This window comes from Lipotes vexillifer, unplaced genomic scaffold, assembly GCF_000442215.2.
Source record: "Lipotes vexillifer unplaced genomic scaffold, Lipotes_vexillifer_v1.1 scaffold395, whole genome shotgun sequence".
In the NCBI taxonomy this organism is placed as follows: Eukaryota; Metazoa; Chordata; class Mammalia; order Artiodactyla; family Lipotidae; genus Lipotes; species Lipotes vexillifer.
This window is the reverse complement of record NW_006797390.1, coordinates 8,211,805-8,237,955: the sequence shown is the minus strand read 5'-3', so window position 1 is coordinate 8,237,955 and position 26,151 is coordinate 8,211,805. Positions and strand designations below refer to the sequence as shown.

The 26,151-nt window shown below is 59.6% G+C and overlaps 2 protein-coding genes across 2 annotated transcripts in view; one reads left to right on the top strand and one right to left on the bottom strand.

Moving 5' to 3' along the window:
• CACNA2D4 (calcium voltage-gated channel auxiliary subunit alpha2delta 4) overlaps nt 1-26,151 on the top strand; it is a 91,291-nt gene that overhangs the window by 43,098 nt on the left and 22,042 nt on the right. The window contains exons 22-27 of the mRNA XM_007469519.1: nt 1,511-1,556; nt 1,632-1,729; nt 3,091-3,184; nt 9,253-9,348; nt 11,172-11,299; nt 14,526-14,606. Coding sequence (XP_007469581.1) covers nt 1,511-1,556; nt 1,632-1,729; nt 3,091-3,184; nt 9,253-9,348; nt 11,172-11,299; nt 14,526-14,606 — 543 coding nt within the window. The remainder of the gene's footprint in view (nt 1-1,510; nt 1,557-1,631; nt 1,730-3,090; nt 3,185-9,252; nt 9,349-11,171; nt 11,300-14,525; nt 14,607-26,151) is intronic.
• On the bottom strand, nt 19,039-24,921 carry LRTM2 (leucine rich repeat transmembrane protein 2). Its single transcript, XM_007469482.1, has 3 exons — nt 24,855-24,921; nt 22,099-22,689; nt 19,039-19,493 (listed from the first exon to the last, which is right to left on the bottom strand). The coding sequence occupies exons 1-3, from the start codon at nt 24,919-24,921 to the stop codon at nt 19,039-19,041; spliced, it is 1,113 nt and encodes a 370-aa protein (XP_007469544.1).

Below are 26,151 nucleotides of genomic sequence, written 5' to 3'. Positions count from 1 at the left end.
TTTTTGCGGTACACGGGCCTCTCACTGCTGTGGCCTCTCCCGTCGCGGAGCACAGGCTCCGGACGCGCAGGCTCAGCGACCACGGCTCACGGGCCCAGCCGCTCCGCGGCACGCGGGATCCTCCCGGACCGGGGCACGAGCCTGCGTCCCCTGCATCGGCAGGCGGACTCCCAACCACTGCGCCACCAGGGAAGCCCAGAGACCTCCTCTTAACTTGGTTACATCTGCCACCATCCTATTTCCAGATAAGGTCACGTCCACAGAGACTGGGGTTGACACTTCACATATCTTTGGGGGACACAATTCCGCCCATTACAGGAGCCTGTGGGATGTGAATGGGGGTGGGGGGAGGCGCGTTGCAGGAGGATGGGAGAGAGGCCCTCCACCCAGACCCGCCCTGGACTTGCAGCTGCCTGGGCGCCCTGGGAGAACAAAACCCACCTGGGCCCTGGACATGTCAGGAGGTCCTTGGACGAAGCAGCCACAGCCCTTGAACCTCACCTTCTATCTGTTCTTCCATTTCCGAGCCTTGGATCGCCTCGGCCGCCCGTCTTTCCCCTCCAGCCTGCTCACTCCCACTCTCTCCTGGAAGCCACACTCGCAGGTCCTCCTTTCTCTGACATTCTCCAGAGGGATCTTCCTATAAATCCCAACCGGCAGCGCGGCTGCTGAAGACCTTCAGGGACCCGCGGCCCCTTTTCATCTCTCCTCACCCCAGAGCTTCAGGGTCTGCCCTGGGCTGTGCTGCCCCGCCCTCTGACCCCCGCCCACCCAGACGCACCTGCGGTCACTTTGCCGGAGCTGTCCCAGGAGGAGCCTCCCCAGGCTCCTGCCGTGGCTCGTGGCCGTGACGCCGGGACACTGGCCTTCCCTGCCTCCCACTGGCTGCCCAGCAACCAGACTCCCTGGGCCGCCTTCTTCCCGCCTCGTCCCAGACGTGCCCGGACGCCACCACCGCAGGACAGAGGGTACATCCCTCGCCCTCTCTGTGGTGAGACCCACCAGGCGTCCAGGGGCTTCCGGTGGGGAAGGCCGTCGCCCCTGAGCTCTCCGCCTGTGCCTGTTTGTCCAGCACCATGTTCAGTGACTCCACAGAGGCCCTCGGCATGTCCGTCGTTCTTTCCTTCACTTAACAGACCTTAATTGAGCACCAGTGGGTGCACAGGAGGGCATTCGTCCGTTCAGTCGGTCAACAAACATGTGCTGAGCACGCCGCCACAGACACGCAGGGCCCCGTGGCTCGGTTCGGTACAGTGAAGCCAGGGAAGCCGATGTCTCCTGGAGGGCGATCCCATCGGGCGGGTACGGGAGGCAGTGGGAAGGAAAGCGTTTCGGAAGCAACGTGACAGTGACGACGGCGGGACCTGTGCTGGCCCAGCCGTCCTGTGGGTTGAGATTCCCCTCTGCCCGAGAACAAGGCAGGACACCGCCCAGCCCTTCCCCGACGCTGTTTCTAGAGCACTCAGTACACAAACTCTGGGCAGTGGGTGAGTGTGGACTTTGCTTTCAGGCCTGCACGACCTGCTCCACCCGGACCTAAGCCTGGCCAGCGACTGGTGAGGATGGGGGTTCGGGGCGGGGGGGAACAGAGCAGGGTGTGGGCTCTGGGTAACGGGCTCCGTGGGTTCCAGGATCTACTGCGTCACGGACATCGACCCCGAGCACCGCAAGCTCAGCCAGCTGGAGGCCGTGGTCCGCTTCCTGACCGGGCGGGACCCAGCCCTGGAGTGTGAGTGACTCTCCAGCCCCGAAGCTCAGGACTCTATGGGGACAGTGGGCTGGGCGGGGGGGCGGGGGGTGGGAAGAAGGGCCCCATTTGCAGACCTCACGATGGCTTAGGGAGAACAGAGAGTCCCCAAAGGAGAGGACAGAGCCAGCCTCACTGGGGCCACGCCGGTGACTGGGAGCTCTGGGACCTGCAGGGGCACAGGTGTGTCCCCACGGCAGGGAGCGGGGTCTCTTTAAGCGTCTGTCACCCAGGCACTGTTAAGGCTCCCACAGTGAAGGATGCTGGCCTGCCCATCAGGTCCGTCCCCACCCCCAGCCAGTAGCTGATGCTCTGCCCCCTCAAGTCCTCATCTCCTGGACGCTGTGTCTGTTGAGTGTTTCCTAAGCCGGGCTCCCGGGTGACCCCAAGTCCCTGCACTAATGCAGCTGGGGAGTCACAGGGCCACCCTCTACGTGGTCACTCTTTATCCTCTTTGGAAGGAGGCACGGGTCATCCTGTCCCATCAGTGTCCCACTGGGGAGAAGACCCCGCTTCCCTGCCCGCCTGACAAGGCCTCATTCATTCATTCATTCATTCCACCCACAAGTCTGCACCGGGCCTGGGGGGGCAGAGGGGCAGTGAAGCTACCAATGACCCACAGGCCAGGCCCTTGTGCTCACGGGGCCTGTGCTCTAGGGGAGAAGACAGGTAACCGGGAAGCGGCACGTGTGTTGATGCAGGGGGTGTAAAGCCGTGAGTAGGTGCCATAGGGGGAGAGGGGGCTGCTCTAACCGTGGTCGGGGGGGCCCCTCGTCAGGAAGCATCACTGCAGCTGAGGACAGAAAGGAGCCACCGAGTGGATCTCCTCGGGGGTCATGAAAACGTGCTTTGGAGGTGAGGGCTGCCCGTCTCTGTGCAAGTGTAAATGCCCAGACTGCACGCTATCGGTTGGGTGTGTGCTGTGTGGATTTCACCACAGTGAACGTAAAGAATTGTGTCAGAGGGGCGGAGGGAAAAGAAAGGGCCGTCCTCTCAAGTAGGGGGCGGGAGCATCTGGACCACGTGCGCACAGGCCCTGGGGCAGGTTTAGGCGCTCGGGGAAGTGTGGGCACGACGGAGCCCAGTGGCGAGAGGGAGGGGAGGGGAGGGCGGCTGGCAGCTGGGCCTCCTGATTTCACGGAGCCCAAGAGCTGGAAAGGCCTGGCAGTCCCTTGGTTCTGCCCACACGGTGGAGGCTGAGGATGCGGCCTCCTGGCCCCCTGAGCTGACCTCCTCCAGCTCGAAGCACGTCTCGTGCCTGAAGTTCAGGGCCCCTGGGTGGGGGTGAGCTGAGCTACCGACCACGGGGGGAGTAAGAGGGTGGTCTCCGTATTTTGCCCCAGGCGACGAGGAACTATTGCAGGAGCTGCTGTTTGACGCGGTGGTAACGGCCCCCATGGAGGCACACTGGACGGCACTGTCCCTCAACACCTCCGAGTACGTCCGGGTGGGGCTGAGGGTCCTGCCCCTGGGGTCCCTGGGCTGAGGCAGGGCCTCCCGCTGTGTCCTTTGTCCTGAGAGGAGGGTGGGAAGGTGTGGGAGGGACAGCCCCGGGACAGCAGAGACTTGGCAAAGCTTCCTCGAGGCCCCTGCTGCCGCCCCCTCCCCTCCCAGGGAACACCCAGCCCAGGCCCCATGGCCCAGTTCCCAGAACCCCTCCCTTGGGGCTGGGCTCCGGATGTGAGAGCGCATTAGCCAAAGGGCCCGGAGAGAGTGGTTCAAGCCGACTGGGGCCTCGTTTCCAGCAGGGAAGGTGAGTCCAAGCCCCGTGGGTTTCCTCTCTCCCTCTGCTCTTAGTCACCTGGGGCTCTGGTGTTTAGCAGGAAGGTAGAAGGAAGAGATGAATGGACATGAGTGTGTGAGCGCGCGCGTGCATGTGAGTGCCAGGAGCGTGTAAGGTACTAATGAGGTGAAGGATGCAGGGGCCACACCTGTTCCTGAACAGTAAGAGCCAACTTCGACATGAGGACGACGTCAGACCCCTCCTAGTGCTGTGTCCTCGCGAGAACACCGACAGAATCTTATAGGAACAAACACCTGTTTAAAAAGCAAGATGCAGAACAGTGCCTGGTGGTACACTACCATTTCTATTACAGGGAGAAAAACATAATATGGGGGGGGGGGTGTATGTATAAGATATCTATGGAAGGCTATATAGGAAACAGTTCTCACTGGTTGCCTCTGATTAGAAGAATGGGTAACTGAAACAGGGATGGAGGGACACTTTTCACTATATAAGTTGGCCTCTCCCCGTTGTGGCCTCTCCCATTGCGGAGCACAGGCTCCGGACGCGCAGGCTCAGCGGCCACGGCTCACGGGCCCAGCCGCTCCATGGCATGTGGGATCTTCCTGGACCGGGGCACGAACCCATGTCCCCTGCATCGGCAGGCGGACCCTCAACCGCTGCGCCACCAGGGAAGCCCCACTATATAACTTTTTGATACTAATCTGAGCCATGTGACTATTATCTATTCAAAATTAAATAGAACTAAAGAATGAAGAATACAGAGGCCCAGGCACTGTTCCAAGTACTTAGTGTACATTAAGCCTTTTGATCCTCACAACAAGCCTACAACATAGGTCCTATCATTATCCCCACTTTACAGATGAGGAAACCAAGGCAGAATGAGATAAGTAATTTGCCCAAGGTCATCTGCCTCGTAAGTGGCAGGGCTAAAGTCAAAACCAGGCAGCCTGTTTCCAGGGTCCAGACTCTTGGCCCCTGCACTGCCCTGCCTTCTACAGTGGGGGCTGGCTCACTAGGTTTGGAGAGAAGACACAATCTTTCTCTCTCCAAGTTCAGAAATTAGCTGATTTTTTAATGTTGGGAAACATTGAGGAACACATATTCTTGACTGGGGAAAGAATATTTCAGGAGAGATGACCTGGGGTCATCAAAACAGCATGGTACTGGCAGAAAAACAGAGACATAGATCAATGGAACAGAATTGAGAGTGGAGAAATAAACCCACACATATGTGGACAAGTACTGTTTGACGAAGGAGCCAAGAATATACACCGGAGAAAGGATAGTCTCTTTAACAAATGGCGTCAGGAAAACTGGGACCAAAAAAAAAAAAAAAAAAGAAAGAAAGAAAAGAAACTAGACCACTGTCTCACACCATACACAAAAATCAGCCTAAATGGATTAAAGACTTTAATGTAAGACCTGAAATCATAAAACTGCTAGAAGAAAACACAGACGGTGTGAAGTTTATTCGGAAGAACAGGCAAGAATAGCCAGGAAAGCGCTGAAAAAGAAAGACAACAAAGGAAGACTGGTCCCACAAAACAGTAATTCGCTACAGAACCTCTGCAATGTATAAAGTGTGGCTTTGACACAGGAACAGACAGGCAGACCAAGGGAATGGAAAAGAAAACCCACAAATTCATCTAAATGCACGTGGAAATTTAGCGTATGACAAGGGCATCGTGTCAGACCAGGGAGGGAAAGCTGGACTGTGTAATGCTAACCGGTTTGAGAGCCATCTGCAGAGCACTAACGCTGTATTCCTTCCTCACACCGTATACCTGGATAAAGTCCAAATGACTCAGAGATTTAAATGTAGGAAATGAAACCATATAAGCACTAGAAGAAAACATGAGCCAGTTGCTGTACAATCTAGGAGTGGGGAAAGCTTTCCCAACAATGGCTCAGAATTCAGAAGCAATAAGGGAATGACTGATAAATTTAACAACATAAAATGTTTATTTGGCCAAAAAAAAAAAAGTACAAACATGAGCAAGGTGAAAAGAGAAATGACAAACTGGAAAAATGTTGGCAACTTAAAAAAACAAAGCAAGAGTGACTGTCCCTATATTATATATTTGTGATAGATACAACTTCAACAATAGAGAAGTGAAAGACCAGCCACTTGCGGGGAAAATGACCAAGAGACAGTTCAGAGACTTCATGCAGCTAGTCCTCAGTTGTATGAAAAAGTGCTCAATCCAGCTCATAATAAAAGGATTGCAAAGTGAAGGTGGACTGAGGTTGTACTTGTCATTTAGACTGACAACCATTTACATTTGTTGACGGGCATTGTTACGAGACTGTGGGGAATCAGACACTCTTGTGCGCTGTTGGTGGGAATGCAAAATGTTTCAAAGCCTGTGGAGGGGAATCTGACAGTATCTACCAAAGTGACATATGCACTTACACTCTGGCCAACGATCCTGCTCCTGGGAATGAATCCCAAAGACATACACGTGAGCTATTCGTTACAGCACTGTTTGTAACAGTAAAAGATTGGAAATAATCTAAATGTCCATTAGTAGGAGCCTAGTTAAATAAACCCTGGTGGATCCACCTAATGGAATATTATGTAGCCTTGAAAATTGAGAACTATATATATTGCCATGGAAGTTCTCAGCAATGGTGAAAATTGTGTATAATAATACCCTGCTGTTTATCTAAAAGAGAAAACGCAAATATATCTTCACTGTTACTTACACGTATATAAACATATATATGTATGTGCATATATATCTACATATTTTAATGGAAAAATAAACAAGTAAACAAAAAAGGTTACTTGTAGGAAGAGTGAAGGAACAGAGGGATGGAGACAGAAACAGACTTCTGAATATGACTTATTTTGCATATTTGACTTTGGAACCATGTAAAGGCTTTATGTCATTATAAAACAAAATTAAATTTTAAGAAATAAGCTCTAAAAATCTGAAAGCAAATGAAACAAATAAACCTGGCTGTGTATCAAGCTCGTGCGATAACCACACATCGGGGACTTCTTTCAAGGGACTTGGAAACACAGAACTGTAAACACTAAACAAATAAAATCTTAAAAACTGTGTTCAATAAGCACATTTCTAGAAACTATATTTATGGCACTGTTCTTCTCAAACTGCATGGATACACAGAGCACAGAGTGTTGTTAATGTCATTAGGAACAAGATTTTCAACACACGAGAAAAGAGGTGCAAATTTTTTAAATCAGAGAAGTTTAGATGGGACCCTAAATACGAGTTGGAAATATCAATGAACTCATGTATTTTCCCTGAAAGAAACAAAGAGGGGATCCTCGTCCACTGAAAGGACCAACCTCAGTGAGCACCCCAGACCCAGCTTGTGGACTTCCAACATCCACTTTAAGAAGTTCTCACTAAAACGAGTCAGTGATCCCTGGAGAAGTGTCTGATTCCAGGTCAGGGGCAAGGCGTGGACAGAATGAGCTGGGGGCACCTTGTCATCCCAGGGGCAAGTCACCAAAGACCAAGGAGGTTTTGCCAACAGGACGTCAGAGCCGCAGTGAAGGGGCTCTCGCCGGCCAGACGAGAGGCAGTCAGACCAGCATCACCGGTAACAACAGCAGTGGGTGAGAGCACAGTAAACGTGCTGAAATCCTGCGCTCAAAGTAATACTGAAGGAAAAATCTTCTTGGTCACCTTTGGAAGATGTTAGGAAACCAGTTCATACTTGTACCAACTGGTGAAGAAACAGACACAATTCTTTATCCTACCTCTTCTTACAAATTATGCCTCAGGATAAACAGAGGTTGAGGAGAAGTTTTTCTTTAGTCAGGTATAAACAGAATAAAGAAGAAACCAAGGGGGCTTCCCTGGTGGCACAGTGGTTAAGAATCCGCCTGCCAATGCAGGGAACACAGGTTTGAGCCCTGGTCCAGGAAGATCCCACATGCCACGGAGCAACTAAGCCCGTGCACCACAACTACTGAGCCTGCGCTCTAGAGCCCGCAAGCCACAACAACTACTGAGACCGCAAGCCACAACTACTGAAGCCCGCGTGCCTAGAGCCCGTGCTTCACAGCAAGAGAAGCCCGTGCACCGCAACAAAGAGTAGCCCCTGTTCACCACAACTAGAGAAACCCCGCGCACAGCAACGAAGACCCAACACAGCCAAAAATAAATTAAACAAAAAACAGTGAGATGTCACCTTATACCTGTTGGAATGACTATTATCAAAAAGACAAGCAATGACAAGTGTTGGCAAGGATCTGGAGAAAGGGGAACACTTGTGCACTGTTGGTGGGAACGTAAACTGATTTTGACACTATGGAAAACAGTATGGAGGTTCCTCAAGAAGTTAAAAACAGAACTATCACAGGACCCAGCAATCCCACTTCTGGGTGTTTATCCAAAGAAAACAAAAGCAGACCATTGAAGAGATATCTGCACCCTCCTGTTCACTGCAGCCTTATTCACAGTAGCCAAGACGTGGAAACAACCCAAGTGTCCACTGATGGATGAATGGATAAAGAAGGTGTGGTGTGTATATTCAATGGAATATTACCCAGCCTTTAAAAAGAAGAAAATCCTGTCATTTGCAACAACATGGATGAACCTAGAGGGCATTATGTTAAGTGAAATAAGTCAGACAGGAAAAGATGAATACTGCACGGTATCACTTATATGTGAGATCTAAAAAAAAAAGTGTAACTCATAGAAACATGGAGTAGAAAAACGGTTGCTGGGGGCTGGCGGTGGGATACATGGGGAGAGGCTGGTGAAGGGCACGGACCTCCAGCTGTAAAATGAATAAGGCCTGAGGGTGGTGATTCTGGTTGGAACGCTGGATTGTGTAACTGAGATTAGCTAAGGGAGTAGAACTTAAGTGTTCACATGCACGCGCCGTGCGCACACATGCGCACCCACGATGGAGGGAATCCTCTCACAATGTGCACCTATATCAAATCACCATAATGTACGCTTCAACTATCCTACGGTTTTTTGTTTTTTTTTTTTTTTTGCGATATGTGGGCCTCTCACTGTCGTGGCCTTTCCCGTTGCCGGACGCACAAGCTCAGCGCCCATGGCTCACGGGCCCAGCCGCTCCGCAGCATGTGGGATCCTCCCGGACCGGGGCACGAACCCGTATCCCCTGCATCGGCAGGCGGACTCTCAACCACTGCGCCACCAGGGAGGCCCTATCCTACGGTTTTATGTCCGTTATACGTCAGTAAGGTTGAAATTTCAAAAAAGGTGACTCTCCCAGGTGGGGCATGGTCCCCACAGGGCCGCTCCAGGACCATGAGAGAAGGAACAGTGCCCTCCAGCCCGCGGGCTCTCCCAAGTCTTGTTGGCAAAGGCGTGAGCTCTGCCCAGACTCCTCTTGGTGGTTGTGGACAGTCTTCTCTTTCCCCATCTCAGGAATAAGGCAAACATTTGAAAAGGGCTTCACGTGGCGAGGCACTAAGTGTGTGCTGGTCACAAGGCGTTACTTTCCTTAGGTCCCGGGACAAAATCTCTCTTCCTGGGTTCCTTCTGTCTTCCAGAGCTAACTCCCCGCAAAGCTGCGTGCACGCAGAGGGGCAGAGGCCCAGGGGACCCACGAACAAGGGCAGGTGCAGCCCAGGGATGCTCACAGTGGACGGCCAGCGTGTAGAATCCCCCCGAGAGACCAACCCACCGCCCCCACCCACACCAGTCAGAGGGCCCAGAGCCGGAAGAGGCCTGCGGGTCCTCCCAGCACCCCCATCCCTCCTCCCCGGGCCCGCGGTGATGAGTTCTGCTCTGTCTGCCCGCAGTGAGTCCGAGCATGTGGTGGACATGGCCTTCCTGGGCACCCGGGCCGGCCTCCTCAGAAGCAGCCTGTTCGTGGGCTCCGAGAAGGTCTCTGACAAGTGAGTCCTGCCGGAGGCCAGGGAGCGGGGTCCCTGGGGTGCCCCTGTGGTTTGCGGGCAGACCTGTGCCGGATTCCAAGAGTACGGGGGGAGGAACGGTTCAGGTTTACAGACTGGGACAGCCGGAGAAGCACCCCTTCCAGCCAGGCTTGGTCCCTTCCTGGGCTCATCCCCATTCACTCCCAAGTGGGGGAACCAGATGCGGTCTTCCCGCCAGGACAGATCGCTGAATCTTCCGGCCATGCCCGTCCTTTGTCAACAACTTTCCCCTCCCTGCAAGCCCGAAATTCTCAGATGGGGGTGATTCTGCCCCCTACCCTGGAGACAGTTCTGGACGTCACAACTGGGGGAGGGCGGGGGGTTGCTACTGGCAGCCAGTGGGTAGAGGCCAGGGATGCTGCTGCACAGCCCACAGTGCACTGGAAGGCCCCCAGCGGTTGCCGGGCCCAAAACGTCAGTGGTGCTGAGGCTGAGAAGCCCCACTCCCAGCAAAGCCACCCGGGACCAGCCCACCAGGGTGTCCCACCCGGCACTGCAGCAAAGGGGGTGCCCGGGGGAGCATGCTGTGGATAAGGGAGCAAAGCCACCTGCCACTCTGCAGACCACGAGACTCAAGTAGGTGGGCCCGCCGGCCACCTGGGGTGAACAGCCAAGAGGTCTCCTGCGCAGACCTGATCCCAGTGTCCTCGCCTCCCGCCCACCCGCGGCCCCAAGAGGGCGCCATCCGGGGGGTCTTCCTCACGGACTCCAAGACAGACCCGCCATTTCCAGGAAGCAGAGGCTTCTAGGAAGAGGCATTAAGTGGCCCTCCCCCTCCCCACTCCCTCCCTGAGAGGTGGAAACCCAGGAAGCATCCTGCCTGGCCAGCCCTTCCTCCGCCGGTTAGAGACACGACAGGTGACCCAGGTGGACCAGATCCAGTGGGAGAACTGCAGACTTGCCCGAAAGCCTTGAGCCACCTGGGAACTTTCCTCCCCAAGCTCACCACCCTCATCCCCTTAAACTTCCGCCCCCAGTAGGAAAAACACACATCCACATCTTCCTGTGGCCCAGGTTGGACCGGGGACCACACCAGGCAGTGTGAGGGGAGGGTCTCGGATACCCCTGCACCCTCTCCAAAAGGCTTCCAAGAACGGAGGAGGGAAGTCGGTACAGACAGACCCTCCTGAGTCACGAACCAGCCCCACGAACGGCCGCGCGTGCACTGAACACCTCCAGGGGGCTCCCCTTGCCTGGCCCCTGGCGTCATTACAGCCCAGGACGGTGCAGCCAGGCAGGTGGGCTTCTGAGAGCCCTGAGCCAAGCATGCCCAGAATCAAACCTCAGTTATCCACCTGCAGGTTATCCACAGTCACTCTTTTAATCCCTACCAGATTCTCCCTGCTTCCCTCCCAGTCTGCTCTGGGCCAACACTCCCTTCTGTCGGCGGCCTGAGCCCAGCAGTGCAAAGCCATAATTAGCAAGGTAGAGCTGCCCCCCAAGAGAAGACTCTACTGCCTGTGGCAGTAGCTGTTGCAGCAACCATTTGGGGGAATTTATGACCCTCTATGACTATACAGTTCCCTCCTACAGACATGCTAATCAGCTTGACAAAGAGAAATTAGGCTGTACCCCCAAATAAATAAACCCTGCAGGCAAGGAGTGTACAGAGAGGTGGAAAGGCTGTTTCATCACACAGGCCCTCCACTCTTCCTACGATGTGCCCTCAGATGCACCAGCATTTGATTCTGGAAAGCGCAGCCAAGATGACCTCGTAGGAACGAGGAGATAAGGAAGACCGTGCTCCCGGATCCGGGGGAAGTGACAGACCCTTCTCCTTGCAGGAGGTTCCTGACGCCGGCGGATGAGGCCAGCATCTTCACCCTGGATCACTTCCCTCTGTGGTACCGCCAGGCCGCCGAGCAGCCTCCGGGCAGCATGGTCTTCAACCTCTACTCGGCAGAGGGACCAGGTAATCTACACCCCAAGCTCCAGGGCGGGGGGCCGGGGTATCCCTCCTCCCGCCGCGCTTGTGGTGGGAAACCACAACGAGATACAGGACCCAACGTCCAGACCTCGGCGTCCCCTCACCCCGCTGGCCTCCACCTGCACCCTGGGTGGATCATTTCATTCCCTGGCCGGCAATCAACGATGCAGTTCAAAAGTTCAACCATAACAAAGGAAAGGGGTTTGACCCGAAAGTCAGGAAGAGCTGGATTCTAGCCCAAATTCCGCATAGGAGGACATCGGGACAGTTGGTCTCCGGAGAATCTTGTATTTCCAAACATCTGAGTGTTTCTGAGAGTTGCTCAAACCATGAAAGGAACAGACTTTATTCCGTGGGGGGCTGCTGTACTGTCTGGAAGAGGCTATATCCCAGGAGGGTGGCTGAGCCCTGGCCTGCTCCCCGGCAGCTCCTGGTAATAACAGGGCGCCTCCCGGCCGCCAGGCCTCTGGGGGCTGCAGGGCGAGAGATGATGGCTGATTGGGCCTCAGGCACCCAGCCAGCACAGGCCTGCTAGTCCAAGGGCCAGGGGGGCTCAGAGCTGGAGCCCCCAACTCCCAGCCCAGCCCCCACTCTGAGAAATAACCCGAACAGGAAACGGTAAGTGGCTTTAACAGAGCACCAAGAAATCCGCACAGCGTTTAGGACAGAAAGGACCTTGCAGCTGCAAAGCCTCACCCTCTCAATTCGCACTTGAAGTGAGCGCGGCCCAGAGAGCGTCCAAGGGTCACGTCTGGGGGTCCTGACCTCAGCGCCGTGGGGTGAGGGGGCCCGCAAGTATCCTCGGCGTCCTGGCTGAGCGAGCCAAGGTTGGGGGTTGAGGAGTGGACACACGGGGAAGAGGGCGGCCGGGAGCCGACTTGGGATGAAGCCTTGTCCTCCCTGCAGGCCGCCCGCCCGCCAACAGCCTCCTGCCACCGCCACCAAAACCACCCTCACGCCGCCCGACGGGAGCCTCCCGGAGCTGAGCTGCCGGCTGGGGAGGCACAGGCCCCGGGGCCCCGCCCGCGGCTGCGGGCGGCACCGGCCCTCTGGATGCCCTTCCAAGGCGTCCTCGGCCCGGCGTGTCACTGATGTGCTTTACAGAACGCTTTTCCACGCGCCGCCCATGCGCTGTGCACGCCTTCTTACGCAGGGAGAGGCTGAGGTTCAGAGGGCGCCTGACTCGCCCGGACCACACAGCGGGGGGCACACCGGGGGTCTCTCCGCACTTCACTGTGTGTAAAGCGCTGTGACTCCAGGGTGCGCCCGCAGGGGGCCCCTTCCCGCACTGGCACCGGAGCCACGGAGGCAGCTCCCCCTTCCGGCGCCTCCCCGAACAGGAGGGCCCCACGGGGTCCCGGGGGTTCTGGGGTGAGGCCCTGCCCTCCCCCACGGTGATGGGCTCCCTCCTGCCCACAGTGTCACCGGGATGAGCCTGCTGGCTGCCGGGGAGCTCTCTGGCGCAGGGGCAGGAGGGTGGTGGGCGGGAACAGAGAGCGAGATGACGAGGGCCGGCTGGGGACCACCGGGCAAGGGGCCCTGCACGCTCCCATCCTCCCCCAAAGGGAGAAACCGACAATTTTAATGGGGGGGGTACCCCCGAGGCGGTGGAGGGGTGGCTGCAGGATGAGGGGAGGGCCCTGCCCGCCCAGGCTGACTGCAGCCCTCCGCCTGGGCCCGGTGGGCGAGCTCTGCCCACGCAGAGCTGCCTTTTGCAGTCGGCGCTGAGAAACCCGTCAGCACAGAGAAGAGTCCCAGCGAAGCCCCAGAGGCTCAGGCCTGGTGCCCCTGCATCCACAGCCCTGCTTCCTGGGCCAGCTCCTGGGCCTGCCCCCCTACCACCTGGTAGCTGGCTCATTCACCCGGGTGCCCGGTGACCCAGGCCCTGAGATCCCTTATATCCCCAGAGACCGCGTCATTAGCGCCCCACACCTTCGCTTCGGTGTTTCCTCCGAGCCCGTGGAGCACACGCAACGGGTCTGTCCTGAAAGCAGCTTGCGGCCGGGAACGGTGCGGGGGTCACCCCATCAGGATCGTCCAGACATTTCTAGAAGCAAGGCGGGGAAGCCAGCTTCTGCTGCTGTTCTGGTCTCTTGTGTCCTCGTCGTGGCCAATTCCTAGAGCCAAGGACGACCTTACATCGTGTCAGTTCCTAGAATCAGAGTAATTTCTGATTTCTGTGAGATACTTGGTTCCAGCGAGGTGGGATGGGTAATCCTGACAAAACAGCAGATACGAAAAACCAGTGGTGGATCTAAGTTTCACTACGACTGACACCGTTAAGAGTCTCACGACCTGTTTGTTTCAAGCAACGTTTGATGTAAAGACATTCTAACAAGCGAGCACGTGGCAGAACTGTGCCCCTTTCTCGGGGTTTTTAGTGACGCACTTGATCCGTAGGCAAGAGTGCCTTTTCCAGGGCTGTAGAATCCAAAAGCCGCGGGCATGTACTCGTCCGCGCCTCTCAGAGCCAGAAAGCTCTGTGCTGATGCAGAGCTGAAGCTGCCCCCTGAATTCTGCGCCTGGCGGCCTGGCTCTCCTAAGAGGTGGGGAGGTACCTCCAGGCAGGTCCCGGAGCCTGGCTGTGTCCCGGACGTGCGGCGACCAGCCGGGCCGTGGCATGCAGGCCACCAGGATTCACGGGGCACCTCGGGCGTGTCAGATGCCAGCCAGCCTTCTGTGTCCTTCGCAGCCCTGGCATCTGGCTTCCCGAAGGGGCTGTCATTGTCACCTTGACTCATGTAACTGATGAAGGACAGCGCAGGGTCAGCCAGTGCTGCGCTCCGGGAGCGCAGCCCATCCCCTGCTCGAAAGGGCCCCTTGATGCCACGCGAGTCTCCTGGGTGGGTCCCCGTGGGGTCCCCGAGCTCCAGTGGGGCAGCTGCCGCAGGCCCTTTGTGGCCCTGAGACAGAGCAGACCTGCAGCGTCAGGGACCTGACGGTGCATCGCTGTCCAGGCGGCCAGGGGCCACCACATACTGACCTGGCAGCTTCGGAGCTGCATGGAGAGGTGGGCGGCACCCGGCACATAGGAGGCAAGTACGAGGCACTCCGCAAAGACCCGAGGTGGTGGTAGCAGGCAGCCTCCCGGGCATCCCCTCGCTCGCTCAGGGAACGTCTTAGCCTGCTGTTTACTGGGCTTCCCAGCCCGCGCCGCCACCCCGGCTCCTCCTCAGGCGCAGAGAAAGTGACTGGACAATTCTTCCCCCAGAAAATACAGGCAAGCCGATGGTGGTGACCGTGAGCACAGCTGTAGCCGTGACCATGGACAACAGGACAGCCATCGCTGCAGGTAGGAGCTGCCCCTGGGCTTTGAGGCCGGGCAGTTGTGATTCCGAGTCGAGAACGAGGCACAAGTGAGGGAGGCGGCCCCGCGCGTGGTTTGCGGGGCCACGGTCTCTATGTTTTCCCGGATGAAATGTGGGGCTGAGGGGAGGCGGAGTCTTTCTGAGCCATTTTGTTTATACAGCTGTGAGGCCTTAGATCTAACAGAATTCATGCAGTAAACTGAAGCCCAGACAGGTTGAGAGATCTGCTCAAGGTCACACAGGACAGAGACTGCCCAGACCTCCTTCCCACCCTCTTTGTGTCGCTTCCACCTCCACTGCCCACTCATGGGAGGAGTGGGCTTGTGACTCTGACCCTGAAGTCCGAGCCCATACGTGAGTCCTGTGCTCCCATGCACGTTCTCATCCAGCCCGGGGGGTGACCTGGTTTGGCTCCATTTTACAGATGAGGAAACTGAGGCCCAGAAATGTTATTTGCCCAAAGTCCCACAGCTAATAGTCAATGAAGCTAGAATTTAAGCTCAGATTGCCTCTCTTGAAGGCCCAGGATCACGACCCTTTGTTGCAATTGGCCACAAAAGCCATGAGAGTACCCGGGCAGCCTCACGAGCTGCCCCGGCTTTGTAGCTTTTTGGAGCCTAAGAAGGGCCTTGGCACCCCTGCCCACTCGTCTGAGAGCCCTGAGGATCCTGCCCTCGGTCTCCGTGTCTCAGACCCCACCGTGTTCTGAGAAGCTGTGAGGTCTTCACAGCACTCAGCCATCCTGGGCACTGGGGTCGGGCGCCTGCATTGTGGGGGGCCCCGCAGCTGCCAGGGGCAGGCGAGCAGGCCCCTCGTGTCTTCTCCCCCAGGCTGAGTGCAGGGCAAAGGGCAGGGAGGAGCGGCCCAGCAGGCAGGCTGCCCCCTTTGTCCGCCCGCCCCGGAAGGGCGCGGCCGTCCACGCTGGGATGGAGGAGCGGGGGAAGGGCTTGCTCTGGTTGCTCGGAGCCTCGTTTGGAAACACGTGTGTCACAGGGGTCCTGAGGCTGCGCCGCCGGGCACTTTGGAGGGACCCGTGCCTTCCCAGCCGCCTTTCTGTCCTTCGCCTGGCCTGCTAATCCCAGACCCTAAAGACTGTCCCGTAGCCCCTGCTCCCTCCATGACGTGGCCTTCTCAGCTCCCGCACACCCGAAAGCCCAGCAAATAGAAGGCACGCGGGGTCGGCCTGCTGGCTGCGCTCCCCTGCGCTCTCCAATTATTTGGCATCATTCTTAACGCAGCGCTGCATTAGAGCCAGGAGGGGTTGCCATGGAAACCGTGGGGGGGGGGCCTCTGCAGACAGTCGCTCTGAAGCTCGGCGGGCACGGATGTGATGGGACAGGGATGCGGCACTGGAGCCCTTTATGCTTCAATTATCGTTTTCAGCCTCCTTTTGTAATTTCCTCTTCCTAGCCTGTGGCTCAGCCTCCCTGACCCTGTGTGTGCTGTGCTGGCAGTTCCTTTCCTCGCGTGTTCTGTGACGCACAGGCTGCACGTTCGATGTTTGTGCCCTGGGCTGGAGAGAAGGAGGAAGGGCAGCTAGGGGGACAGCCAAGGGCCAGGCAGATGAATGAGGCGGCGTCGTTTAACCTCTAAGCAGGTATTTCTCGACGGTTCATGCAAAATTTCTAGGAATCTACTGTTTTGATCAGGATCCACTTTCAAGTCTCTGTGCCCTCCAGGCCCCGCTTGGGAAATACTGCCGAGTGTCATGGTGGTGCCATAACCTGCAAGTGTGTTTCCCCAGCCCAGCAGCCTTTGTGCAGAGGGCCTGCTGTCTGGAGCTGCCTGACGGCTCCTCTCCTTGGAGTTCCCCCTGCGTGCGCACGGCCCAGCCTTTCAGACGGCGGGGCGCTCTCAGAACAGTGCGTCTGCGTCTGCGCGTTACCCACACCTGTGCAGGCTGTGCAGGCGGTCCCCTGCCCCCATGGGGCCTGCACTCCCAGCTCTGCAGTACCGGTCAGGGCCGCAGGAGGGCACCTCTCCCCACTTACCCCCACCCAGGAAGGGGTCCAGCGGAACTACTGGAACAGGGACCTGCTGGCTCCCTTCTCCCCGGGGGTGGCTCCTGGCTCGCTGGGGTGTCACCCAAGGGAGGGCTCCTGGCTAGAGGAGAATCCCGTCTTGGTCTGAAGACTGTGACGCGTGTAGCCCAGGCCCGGCCAGTCAGGCGAGGTGGGCCACGCGGGCCGCCGGTGGGCGGACAGCCGGAGGCCTTGCCGTCGCCCACTCCTCCCCCGGCCCGCCCCAGCCCTCCGGTCCCGAATTCTGATCCTGCACCTGCTGAGCCCTGAGGAGGGGTCGTCTGTACGTCAGCCTCAAAAACACAGGACATTAAACAGGGCTCGTCCTGCAAACCCAGCGACACCCCTCCAAGGCTGGTGAAACCTAGTCCCCTAAACTGCTCTCGGGGAGCCGCCCCTCCCGGCAGGCAGCAGGAGGGCCCCCAGGGCCAAGGCGCACCTCCTACCCCGTGGCCGTCTGCCCTTGACCGCAGGGCAGGCTCGCTCGCAGCGGGGCCGGGAGCAGGCTCGGAGCTCCGCGCTCCCCCGCTGCCCTCCCGGGGGCGCCCCAAGGCGAGGCCTCGGGCGGGAGCTGCCGTCCTCCTTAGGGGCCTGGGGACACTCTGTGCACCCATCTGGGGAGGTCAGCGGGCAGGAGCCACCGTCCCGGCTGCTGGCTCCTGTGCCCTCTCCCGCCCAAGGAAACCAGGAAGTAGATAGGAAAATACAGTCTTTATTGGTCACATCTGAAACGACAAACCAGAAATATAATTTTGCCTTTAAAAATCTTCTGTCTTAGGCTGAAGACACCACCACTGACAACGTCCAGCCTTCCCTGACTCCCTTTAGAAAATCCCCGGGTCTGGTGTTGGCTGGCACCCCAAAAGAAGGAAGACTGCAGGCCAGCCCGGTGGGCAGCCTGCACCCGGCCCCCTCTATACCTGTCCTGCCTCAGAACCATGTTCTGACGGCCTCCCCCAGGCCACTGCCTAGACTCGCGGCCGTCGCAGAGCCAGGAACCGGCCTGCTGGCACCTGACCCTCCGTAAGCGGCGGGGAGGCTGATGTCCTGCAGAGCGAGGCCCAGGACTCACTGGGATCGTACTCCCCAGGAGGGCAGACCTCGGAAAGGGCACCGGTGAACCCCACCCTGCACCGCCCCCTCCCACACCCACCCTCAGCCTCTGTCCCTTTGGGGGGGGGGGGGTTACAGGTAACGAGCAGATGGGCCCCTGGGCCCTTGCTCTGGTTTGGGCCCCAGTCCAGGTGCCACGAGGACTCTGGGAAGCCAGACTGAGCTGACAGGACGTTGGGAGAGGGACCCCGTTACTGAGACCTCTGAGGAGAACGGGGGAGTCCTTGCCCTGCTCCCAGGGTCTGTTTGGTATATGCTGGCAGGAGGGTCACAGAGGATGAGCCAGTCCCCGCCCTGGGGTCACGGGCCCAGAGATGCTGAGGATGGGGCATGGCAGTGGGAGGTGCAGAGCAACGGTTCTCGGGCCGCGGGCTGTGGGAGGGGGAGCGGTGCGCGTCCCCACGGGGCCTGGCAGGGACGTGCTTCGGCAGCGCTGAGGATGAGTCCGGTGGTGCGTGGCCGGGCTCTCGGGAGGCCACCATCCACACACGCTGCAGCTTCCAGGCCTCTGGGCAGGCGTCCCTGGAAATCCCAGCAGGGGAGGTGTGAGCGGGTTACCATGGTGACGGGCAGCCTCATCCGGCAGCACCACCTTGGCCTCTTGAGAGGATCTGGAAGGAATCCTTGTGCCGTGGGCTTGGGTTTCTCCCCATCCGCTGCAGGAGGTTGCATAAGCAAGCAGGAGGTTGTGTGGCCCGAGGGCTGAGACCACGGGGTCGCCTGGCTCTGCTCCCCGAGGTCCCATGACCTCTGTCCTCACGTGACTATGTGTGTGATGCCGAGCTCGAGTGAGAACGATTAGTGACCCGGAGCTGGGTGGTTGGTGATGCAGGGACAGATGGCTTTGGCGAGGGCGTGGTGCTGGGTTGCCAAGTGCTGGTCCAGATGGCTGGGCTGGGCTGAATGCACAGTGGTACCAGCCATCGGAAGCTGGGCCCAACATCTTCCTGGCTTAGAAGAGAGTCGCAGAAACCGGCCCCGCACCCCCTAGACGCAGATAAGGTGGGTCGAGCCAGAGAAGGGGGGCGTCACCGGCTGTGACTGTACCGGGAGCCGCGGGGGTACGGGGGCGCTGGGTCCAGGAGCCTTTGCTCGCACGCACATCTTTTCTGCCCGTGGGCCAGAGCGTTGGTGGTCCAGAGGGGAGCGTCAGTGTACCGATACCTTCCGGACGCTCCGGCGTCCGTGGAGACACGGGCCCGTTTGCTGGCGGGCTGGGGGGAAGGTGGAAAGGGGGTGGGAGAGGGGGGCTGGCGTGCCCCCCCGGCCCCTCCCTGGGCTCTCAGGCCACAGAGGAGACCTGCTTCCGGTCCTCGTGCTCGCCCTCCGGGTCACCCATGAGGGGCTGGCGCTTCTTGAGTTCCCGATGGTACTTGGCCATGAGGGAGGCGTAGATGCAGCCGTAGGCAGCGGCCACCACCATCATGATGCAGACCACACCGCACAGCACCCCCGCGATGATCACGGTGCCGATGGCCCGCCGCACGCTCACGGGCCGCGGCCTCTGCTTCTGGGGGCAGGCGGTGCTGGGCTCGGGCTCGGGCTCGGGGCCCGGCTTGGGCTTGGGAGGCTCCGGGCTGGCCTTGGTGCAGGGTGGCCCGGGGACCTCCAGCCCGGCTGAGCTGTTCTGGTCTTCCAGCTGGGAGCAGTAGTTGAACATCTCCATGGGGACCACGCGCATGTCCTTTCCCCTCAGCTCCTTGGGCAGGGTGCAGGCCAGCTGATCCAGGCGCCCCCCTGCATCAGGAGAGAGAAAAGGGGGGCTGAGGCCGGCACTCCCTCCCCCAGCCCCAGGTCCCCACACGGAGGCCCGGGAGGCCTAGTTTCCATCCGCAGCGCCATCAATCCCGGAGTCACGGCGACAGGAGAGGAAGCGGGGAGGTTAAGGGGACTCTGGCGCCCGGCGCCCGGCGGCGGGGAGGCGGGCACACGTGTCACGGCGTCTAACCCGCGCAGAAGCCTCAGAAGATGGACGGTGGCCCTGCTCGCATCTGATAGAGAAGCAAACATTCCCACCTCTCCTGCCACCAGAGTCAGGCTGGCCCCCGGGTGCTCAGGAAAGGGGGGCCAGGAGCCCTGCCAGGCGGCAGCCCGTGCCTGTGCTAACTGACCTCTCCACTGACCGCCGTCCGTGACCCCCCGCTTTGCTCTCCCCAGCGACTGCTCCCCCCGCGCCCCTCCCGCCCGCACAAAGCACAGAGGTCAGAGCCTCGGCCCTGCTTCTCCACGCGGGCGGGGCCGTGGCTCCTAAGGCTCCTCCTCGGAAGAGGGAGAGGAGGACCCAGGGGCAGCAGTTTCCTCCTTGAGGGCAGTGGTGGCCCCTCAGCAGCCTGGCCACAGCACCCGTGAGCGCAGTGCCATCTTGGGGGGGCGCCCTGAGGACCCCCGAGGGCAGAGGAGGGTGTGCGGGCAGCGCAGGCTCACGCCGCGGCCTGGGCGGGGAGGGTGCAGAGCACACGTGGGGCAAGAGGAAGAGGAGCTGCCCAGACGCCCCCCTTTCGGCCTCTTCCGGCAGCCCGACATCTAGGCACAGGCGCGGCCCCCAGGGAAGTGCCTGGGCTCCTGCAGCCCGGTCGCCGCGGTCTCCTCACACAATAGACATCAGTCTTTCCCGGGTGCTGAGGAAAAGAGCCCAGGTTTTTTGTTCTGGTTTGGTCTGGGTTCTTTTGCAGGAGCGTATGGCGGAAGATAACTCTACTAGTGAAAAGTTCCTAAAATGTACATTCCCCCTCCGTCGTGCCCTTTAGCTCCCGATGACCGACGACTGGAGGGGCAAGGACGTCCCCTCCAGATCACACTTCGGTCTGGCTCTCCAGACCCCTGTCCAAGGCTTACATCCCGTGAACTGTGTCCAGGGCCTTTGCACGGGCGGGGGCTGGGCATGGAGATGCAGCCACCCTACCTCCCTGCTCCAAACACCTGAGGCTGACTCCCTCCGGGCCAGGTCGTCTTGTGCAAAAATCACTTTACGTATTGAATTGCTTAGGAGTCTCGATTTTCTAGGCTGTCAATAAGAAAGGCCATCTCAGCTGCAGTTCAGTTAGGGTTCAAGTAGGTCGTGTACATGGTAAGATATTTGGAAACTGGAAACCATGCAAGTCTTATTATTTCTCCTCTCACAAAAACGGGAGAAATTATCACAGTGACTAACATTTTATGGCACTTTATCGTTTGTAAAATGTTTTTAATTAACTAACACGTAAGAATATTATGCAAATAATTAAATTGTGGAAACACTAGGCAACAAAAGGAGTAAGACTTTGACGAAAGCATTAGCGCTCGCTTCACATCGATTCACTCGTTCAGCAAATATTCATGGAGCCCTACTTTGTGCTGGACACCAAACTGTGTCTACTTAAGCCCGGTTAATATTATGACTTCCGCCAGCCAGTGGACATATAAATGAGTAAGTTTTATTGCGGACTCACTTTATGCTGAGTACTCTTCCAGACGCTTTCCATGCGTTACCTACCTAATCCGCACAGTGATTCTCTGAGATAGATATTGTTGTTGTCCCCATTTCACAGACGAGGGCGCAGCCACAGAGAGGTCAGTCAACTCTCAAGATCACACACAGCTAGTAAGCGGCAGAGCCATGGGGCAAACCCGGATCTGGCGCTTTTAGCCAGTAGGTTTACTTCTCTGCCCTTGTTGTCCATTTCACTGAATCATTCTGAAGGCCATTCTAGAACTTTCCCGGGTCACCGAAAGGGGGAGCATTTGGCTTCTTAGTAAAAGCTTTGATAACAGAACTTCTAGGGAGAAGGAGTTGAGATCATCGTCAAGAAGAAAATGTGACTGCATTTGTGGATTTTAACTCTATTCCACCCTCCCGACACTGTGGGTACTTAAGAGGTGGCTGCATTATTCACAGGAGCGAGGGTGTGTGGTTTTTTTTTTGCGGTACGCGGGCCTCTCACTGTTGTGGCCTCTCCCGTTGCGGAGCACGGGCTCCGGACGCGCAGGCTCAGCGGCCATGGGTCACGGGCCCAGCCGCTCCGCGGCACGTGGGATCTTCCCGGACCGGGGCACGAACCCGCGTCCCCCTGCATCGGCAGGCGGACTCTCAACCACTGCGCCACCAGGGAAGCCCACGAGGGTGGTGTTATCCCTCCTCCTCCTGGGCCAGGGAAGCCTAGAGGCAGAGGACAATGACACTGTGTGTTTAAGTCCATCCTGAAACCTACAGAAGTGAGAGCCAGTTACAGAGAGTCAGCCTGAGGAGACAGGGCAGAGCAAGGCGGCTGGGAGCGGAGGGGATGGGAAGAAGGGGTCCGCGGAGCCCCTGTGCCCGCCGGTGGCCAGGCCGGGCCCACTCCTCCCCGATCTGACCCGTGCTCACCTCGGTAGGAGAACCACTCTAGCCAGTGCTTGAAGTCCCGCAGGTGGCAGTCGCACTCCCAGGGGTTGTCCCCCACCTGCAGCAGCTGCAGGCTGGCCAGGGGCTCGAAGGTCTGCCGGTCCAGGCTCTGCAGGCGGTTGGCGCGCAGGAACAGGGAGCGCAGGGCGGGGAGCCCGTCAAAGAGGCCGGGCGGGAGCCGGGCCAGGCCGTTGAGGGACAGGTCGAGGTGGCGCAGGCGCGCCAGGGGCCGCAGCAGCTCGGGGTCCAGGGCGCGGAGGCTGTTGTTGTGCAGCTGCAGCTCCGTCAGGTTGGCCAGCCCCCCGAAGGCGGCGCGCGGCAGCCCGTCCAGGAAGTTGTTGGAGAGGTCCAGCCGCTGCAGGCCCGACAGGCCGGCGAAGGCCCCGGCGGGCAGGGAGCTCAGCCTGTTGTTCAGGAGCAGCAGGCTGCGGGTGGCGGCCGGCAGGTCCGCGGGCAGCGCGGCGAGGCCCCGGCCGCTGCAGTCCACCTGCAGGCCGTGGCCGTCGCACGTGCAGGGCAAGGGGCAGGCGGGGGCGGCCTCCGCCGTGCACAGGGCGATCCAGCAGGTGAGCCCTGCGGGACAGACGGGGCATGGCAGGACTGCGGGTCGCCGCTCCCACTGCCTTCCCCTCCCATGCGCCTCCCATCAGGCGGCCTCGCGCCGATCCCCTTTGGTCCAACCAAGCGCAGTGCCGTAGAGCTTCCTGACCACGTAGAAACATAACTAACCCCCCGCAGCACGTCCATGTGGACGGACACCGCCAGGCAGCCGGGGTCCCAATACGGCCCCGACACCACAGACGCTGACGCGACAGAGGCTGTGAGGGTGTCAGAGGGGCCGCCCCATGTTCCTCTCCCAGGGCCGCTGCCATGGAAGGATTCTGTCCAGAGAAAATGGCTCTGCTTCCTTCCCCTCTGCACCGAGCCCCCTGCCCCCGCCACCCAGAGCTGCACGGGGCTGATGGCCATACATGGGAGGGGCCGCGCTGCACGCACAAAGGGGCACACCGACCCCTGCCACCACTTCCCTGGTCTGCATGAGTCCCACATCCAAGGTGGGCCAGCGACTCAGGGCGACGAGGGAGCCTGGGCCCGCCCGGGCCCCACCCCAGAGACTACTGTGGAAACGGCGGGGTGAGATGCCGAGCTCCACGTCCACGTGGAGGATGCTAGGGTGCGAGCCCCGAAGTTGTGGGCCTGGGGCAAGTCCCACGTCTGTTCTCACTCTACAGCTGCCTTGCCCTTAGCCTGGGCTGCTGTCCCCACTTTCCGCAGGACAGGTCTGTTGACAGCATTCCTTTCACGGTCCCGTGTTTTGCCCAGGGCCCCTGTGGCAAGGCTGCAGGGGGACGGGTGCTCAGAGAACAGTCCCGCAGGGCAGCTCGTTCCGTGGCCCACCCTTCTAAGAGTGACTACAAAGCCCCCGACTGTCCCCCAGGGTGTCCCTGTGGAAGGGGAGGATCCCACCGGGCCGGGAGGAAAGGCCCCAGCCGAGGAGTGCTGGCCGCTTGGCTCAAGCTGGAGGGGCAGCAGCTGCCCTGACCAGGGGTCTGGAGGGGACGGTCCTGAGTCTGTGTCTAGTAGGGGTCTGCTGTCTGGTGTCCCAAAGGGCAGATCCTGAAGGAACAGGGTGGGACTGCACCCCCCTTTCCTGGAGGATCAGTGACTCCTGAGAGGCACCTGCCAGGCTGACACCTGAGCGTCTTTGTTCTCGGGGGGAAATGAGCACAGGCATGGCCATGGACGCCAACTGGAAGCCCTTCCGGCCACCTGAGGTCACCTGCTGGGCCGCCGACCCTCTCGCTTCCTGAGCTGTCTGCGGCCAGGTCAGCCTGTCAGACTACCCCCGCCGTGCCTTGTGGAAGTCAACTGAGTTCCTCAGACCTCACTTTCCCCAGAAAAACATTCAACCCATCCAGCCTCCCTCTCAAAAGGACCAACATAACTACAGGTCACTGTCCCCCCACCCCCAAGAAATTCAGGCTGGCGTAAAAGCTCTGGTGGCAAGAAAACAGAGCCCTGTGTTGTGAGGTGTTGAGTGATTCAAGAGGACGTTGAAAGGGGAGCTGGGTCCCTCGGGATCAGCTGCTCTGCGGGGTGAATAATTCAGGCCGCCTGTGTCTTGGGGCGGCAGCATCACAGGGCTGACCGTGCGAGGGCAGGAGTCAGGCTGAGGGACGTCCCTCGAGACCATTCTTACCTCTTACCCTGTAGCCTTGACCCTTCACCTCGTGAAGAGAATTCCCAGGGCTTCCTTCACCCGACAGCTCACAAGATTCCCTTGTGGGGAGTGGGCGGCCTCTGTCTCCCCATACGCAGGAGGAGGGGCTAGACCCCCTCCCTAAGGCCCCTTCCAGTGTCACGTCCTCAGAGCCCCCTGGTTCCCCACCACCCCACCCCACCCCCACCCCCGTCTCGGAGCTACGGGGGCTGAGCCCTAAGAGAGGCCTCCAGGCCCACCCAGCTGATGGCCGAGCAGGGAGAGGGCGGTTTGCCATTAGGGCAGCAGGACTCGCTGGGGCCCCTGGGGGCGGAAGCAGACCCACCTGGGTGGGGGACAGAGCTGCCTGTGGAGCCCCTGCCCCCGACCCGCCCGCCACAGAGCTCAGAAGCAGCTCTTCCCCTGGCACAGTGGGCAGGGCTGCGGGGACTGGGCCCTGCTTCCCAGACCCAGGCCATGGACGCCTGGGAAGAGCATCCCTGCATCCCCGCTAAGCCGACCCCCCGCCTCCACTCACAAGAGATCTGCCTCCACAGCGGGGCAAACCAGGTGCTCAGCTCGGGGCCGCTGCCCGGGGCCAGCATGGTGGCTGCACGGCTGTCAGGCCCGGCACCTCGAGGGAGAGAGGAGCCCCTTGTCCGCTCGGTCAGTCCTGAGAGAGAGGGAGAGAGAGCTGAGCGGAAGCGGGTGTCAGGCCGGTGCAGCCCCGGGTTATGGAGGGGGCCCGGTGTCTCTTTACCCTCCCCTCCTGTGTTTCTCGGCTCTGATTCCCTGGGCGGGGGGAATAGAGAGGAGCAAGGGGGCCGAGAAGCCAGGAGCCGCTGCCTCCGTCGACAGCAGGGGGCGCGCGGAGGGGCGGGCGGGCATCCCGGGAGCCCTGGGGCTGGAGATAGTGCTGAGGCCAATGCTGGGCGATGCAGGAGCACCCCTCACCTCCCGCCCAGCCTCTCCCCGCCTCTTCTTGTCTCCCTGGATGATCTCGTAAACGTGTTCGGAGCCACGTGGCCTCCTCTGCCTCTGGGCTTCCCCCACGTCCCAGGCACAGAAATCATCGAGGGCCAGCTGGCTCCCCAGCCCCACTGTGCTCTTACCATGGCCCCCGAGGAGGCAGAGACCAGGCCCCGCGTACGGGTGGCCGTTGGCTCGCGGATGAGGCCCAGGCCCGGCTCTTGGCACGGGGAAGCCCCCTGCTTGCCCTCCGCGGTCTCCCGGGGGGTGAGCGGCCGCACTCTGTCTTCTGCCGCCAGCAGGTCTGGGATAAACCTCATCAGCTCAGGGGCTCGTGCTGCAGCCGCTGCCGTCGGGGGACAGGGGCGGGGAGAGGGCGAGGCTGCAGCGCAGACAGCGGCTCCTCTTCCCGAGGGGCGAGGGGGCTTCCCCCTTCCCAGGTGACCTGCCCTGACCCCGCTCCCTTCCAGGCGTGGCCAGGGCCCCATCACAGGGGCGGGAAAGGGGACTGCGGGGCCCCTGCCGCCGGCCCAGCGCGAGGCGGCAAACGGACAGAGACGGGCCAGCAGCCTCCCCTGCTTCGCTGCCACGCTGGACCCGGGGGCTCCAGGCTGCAGGCTCCCGCTCCCCTCCCACAGCCACCTTAACTCTGGGAGCCTGAGGGGCTAATGGCAGAGCAGAGCAGAGCGGAGCTGAGGGGTGGGGGCAGCCGCTGGAACCTCAGCATCTGAGCAGGGTCTCCCTCAGGCACTGGGGGCCTCTCCCATCTCCTCCCCGCTTACCGCTGCCAAGCAGCCTCCTGGCCCCATGAGCCCACGAGCGCCACAGCCCCAGGGGCCCGCAGCTGGGCCCCGGCAAGGGCACCC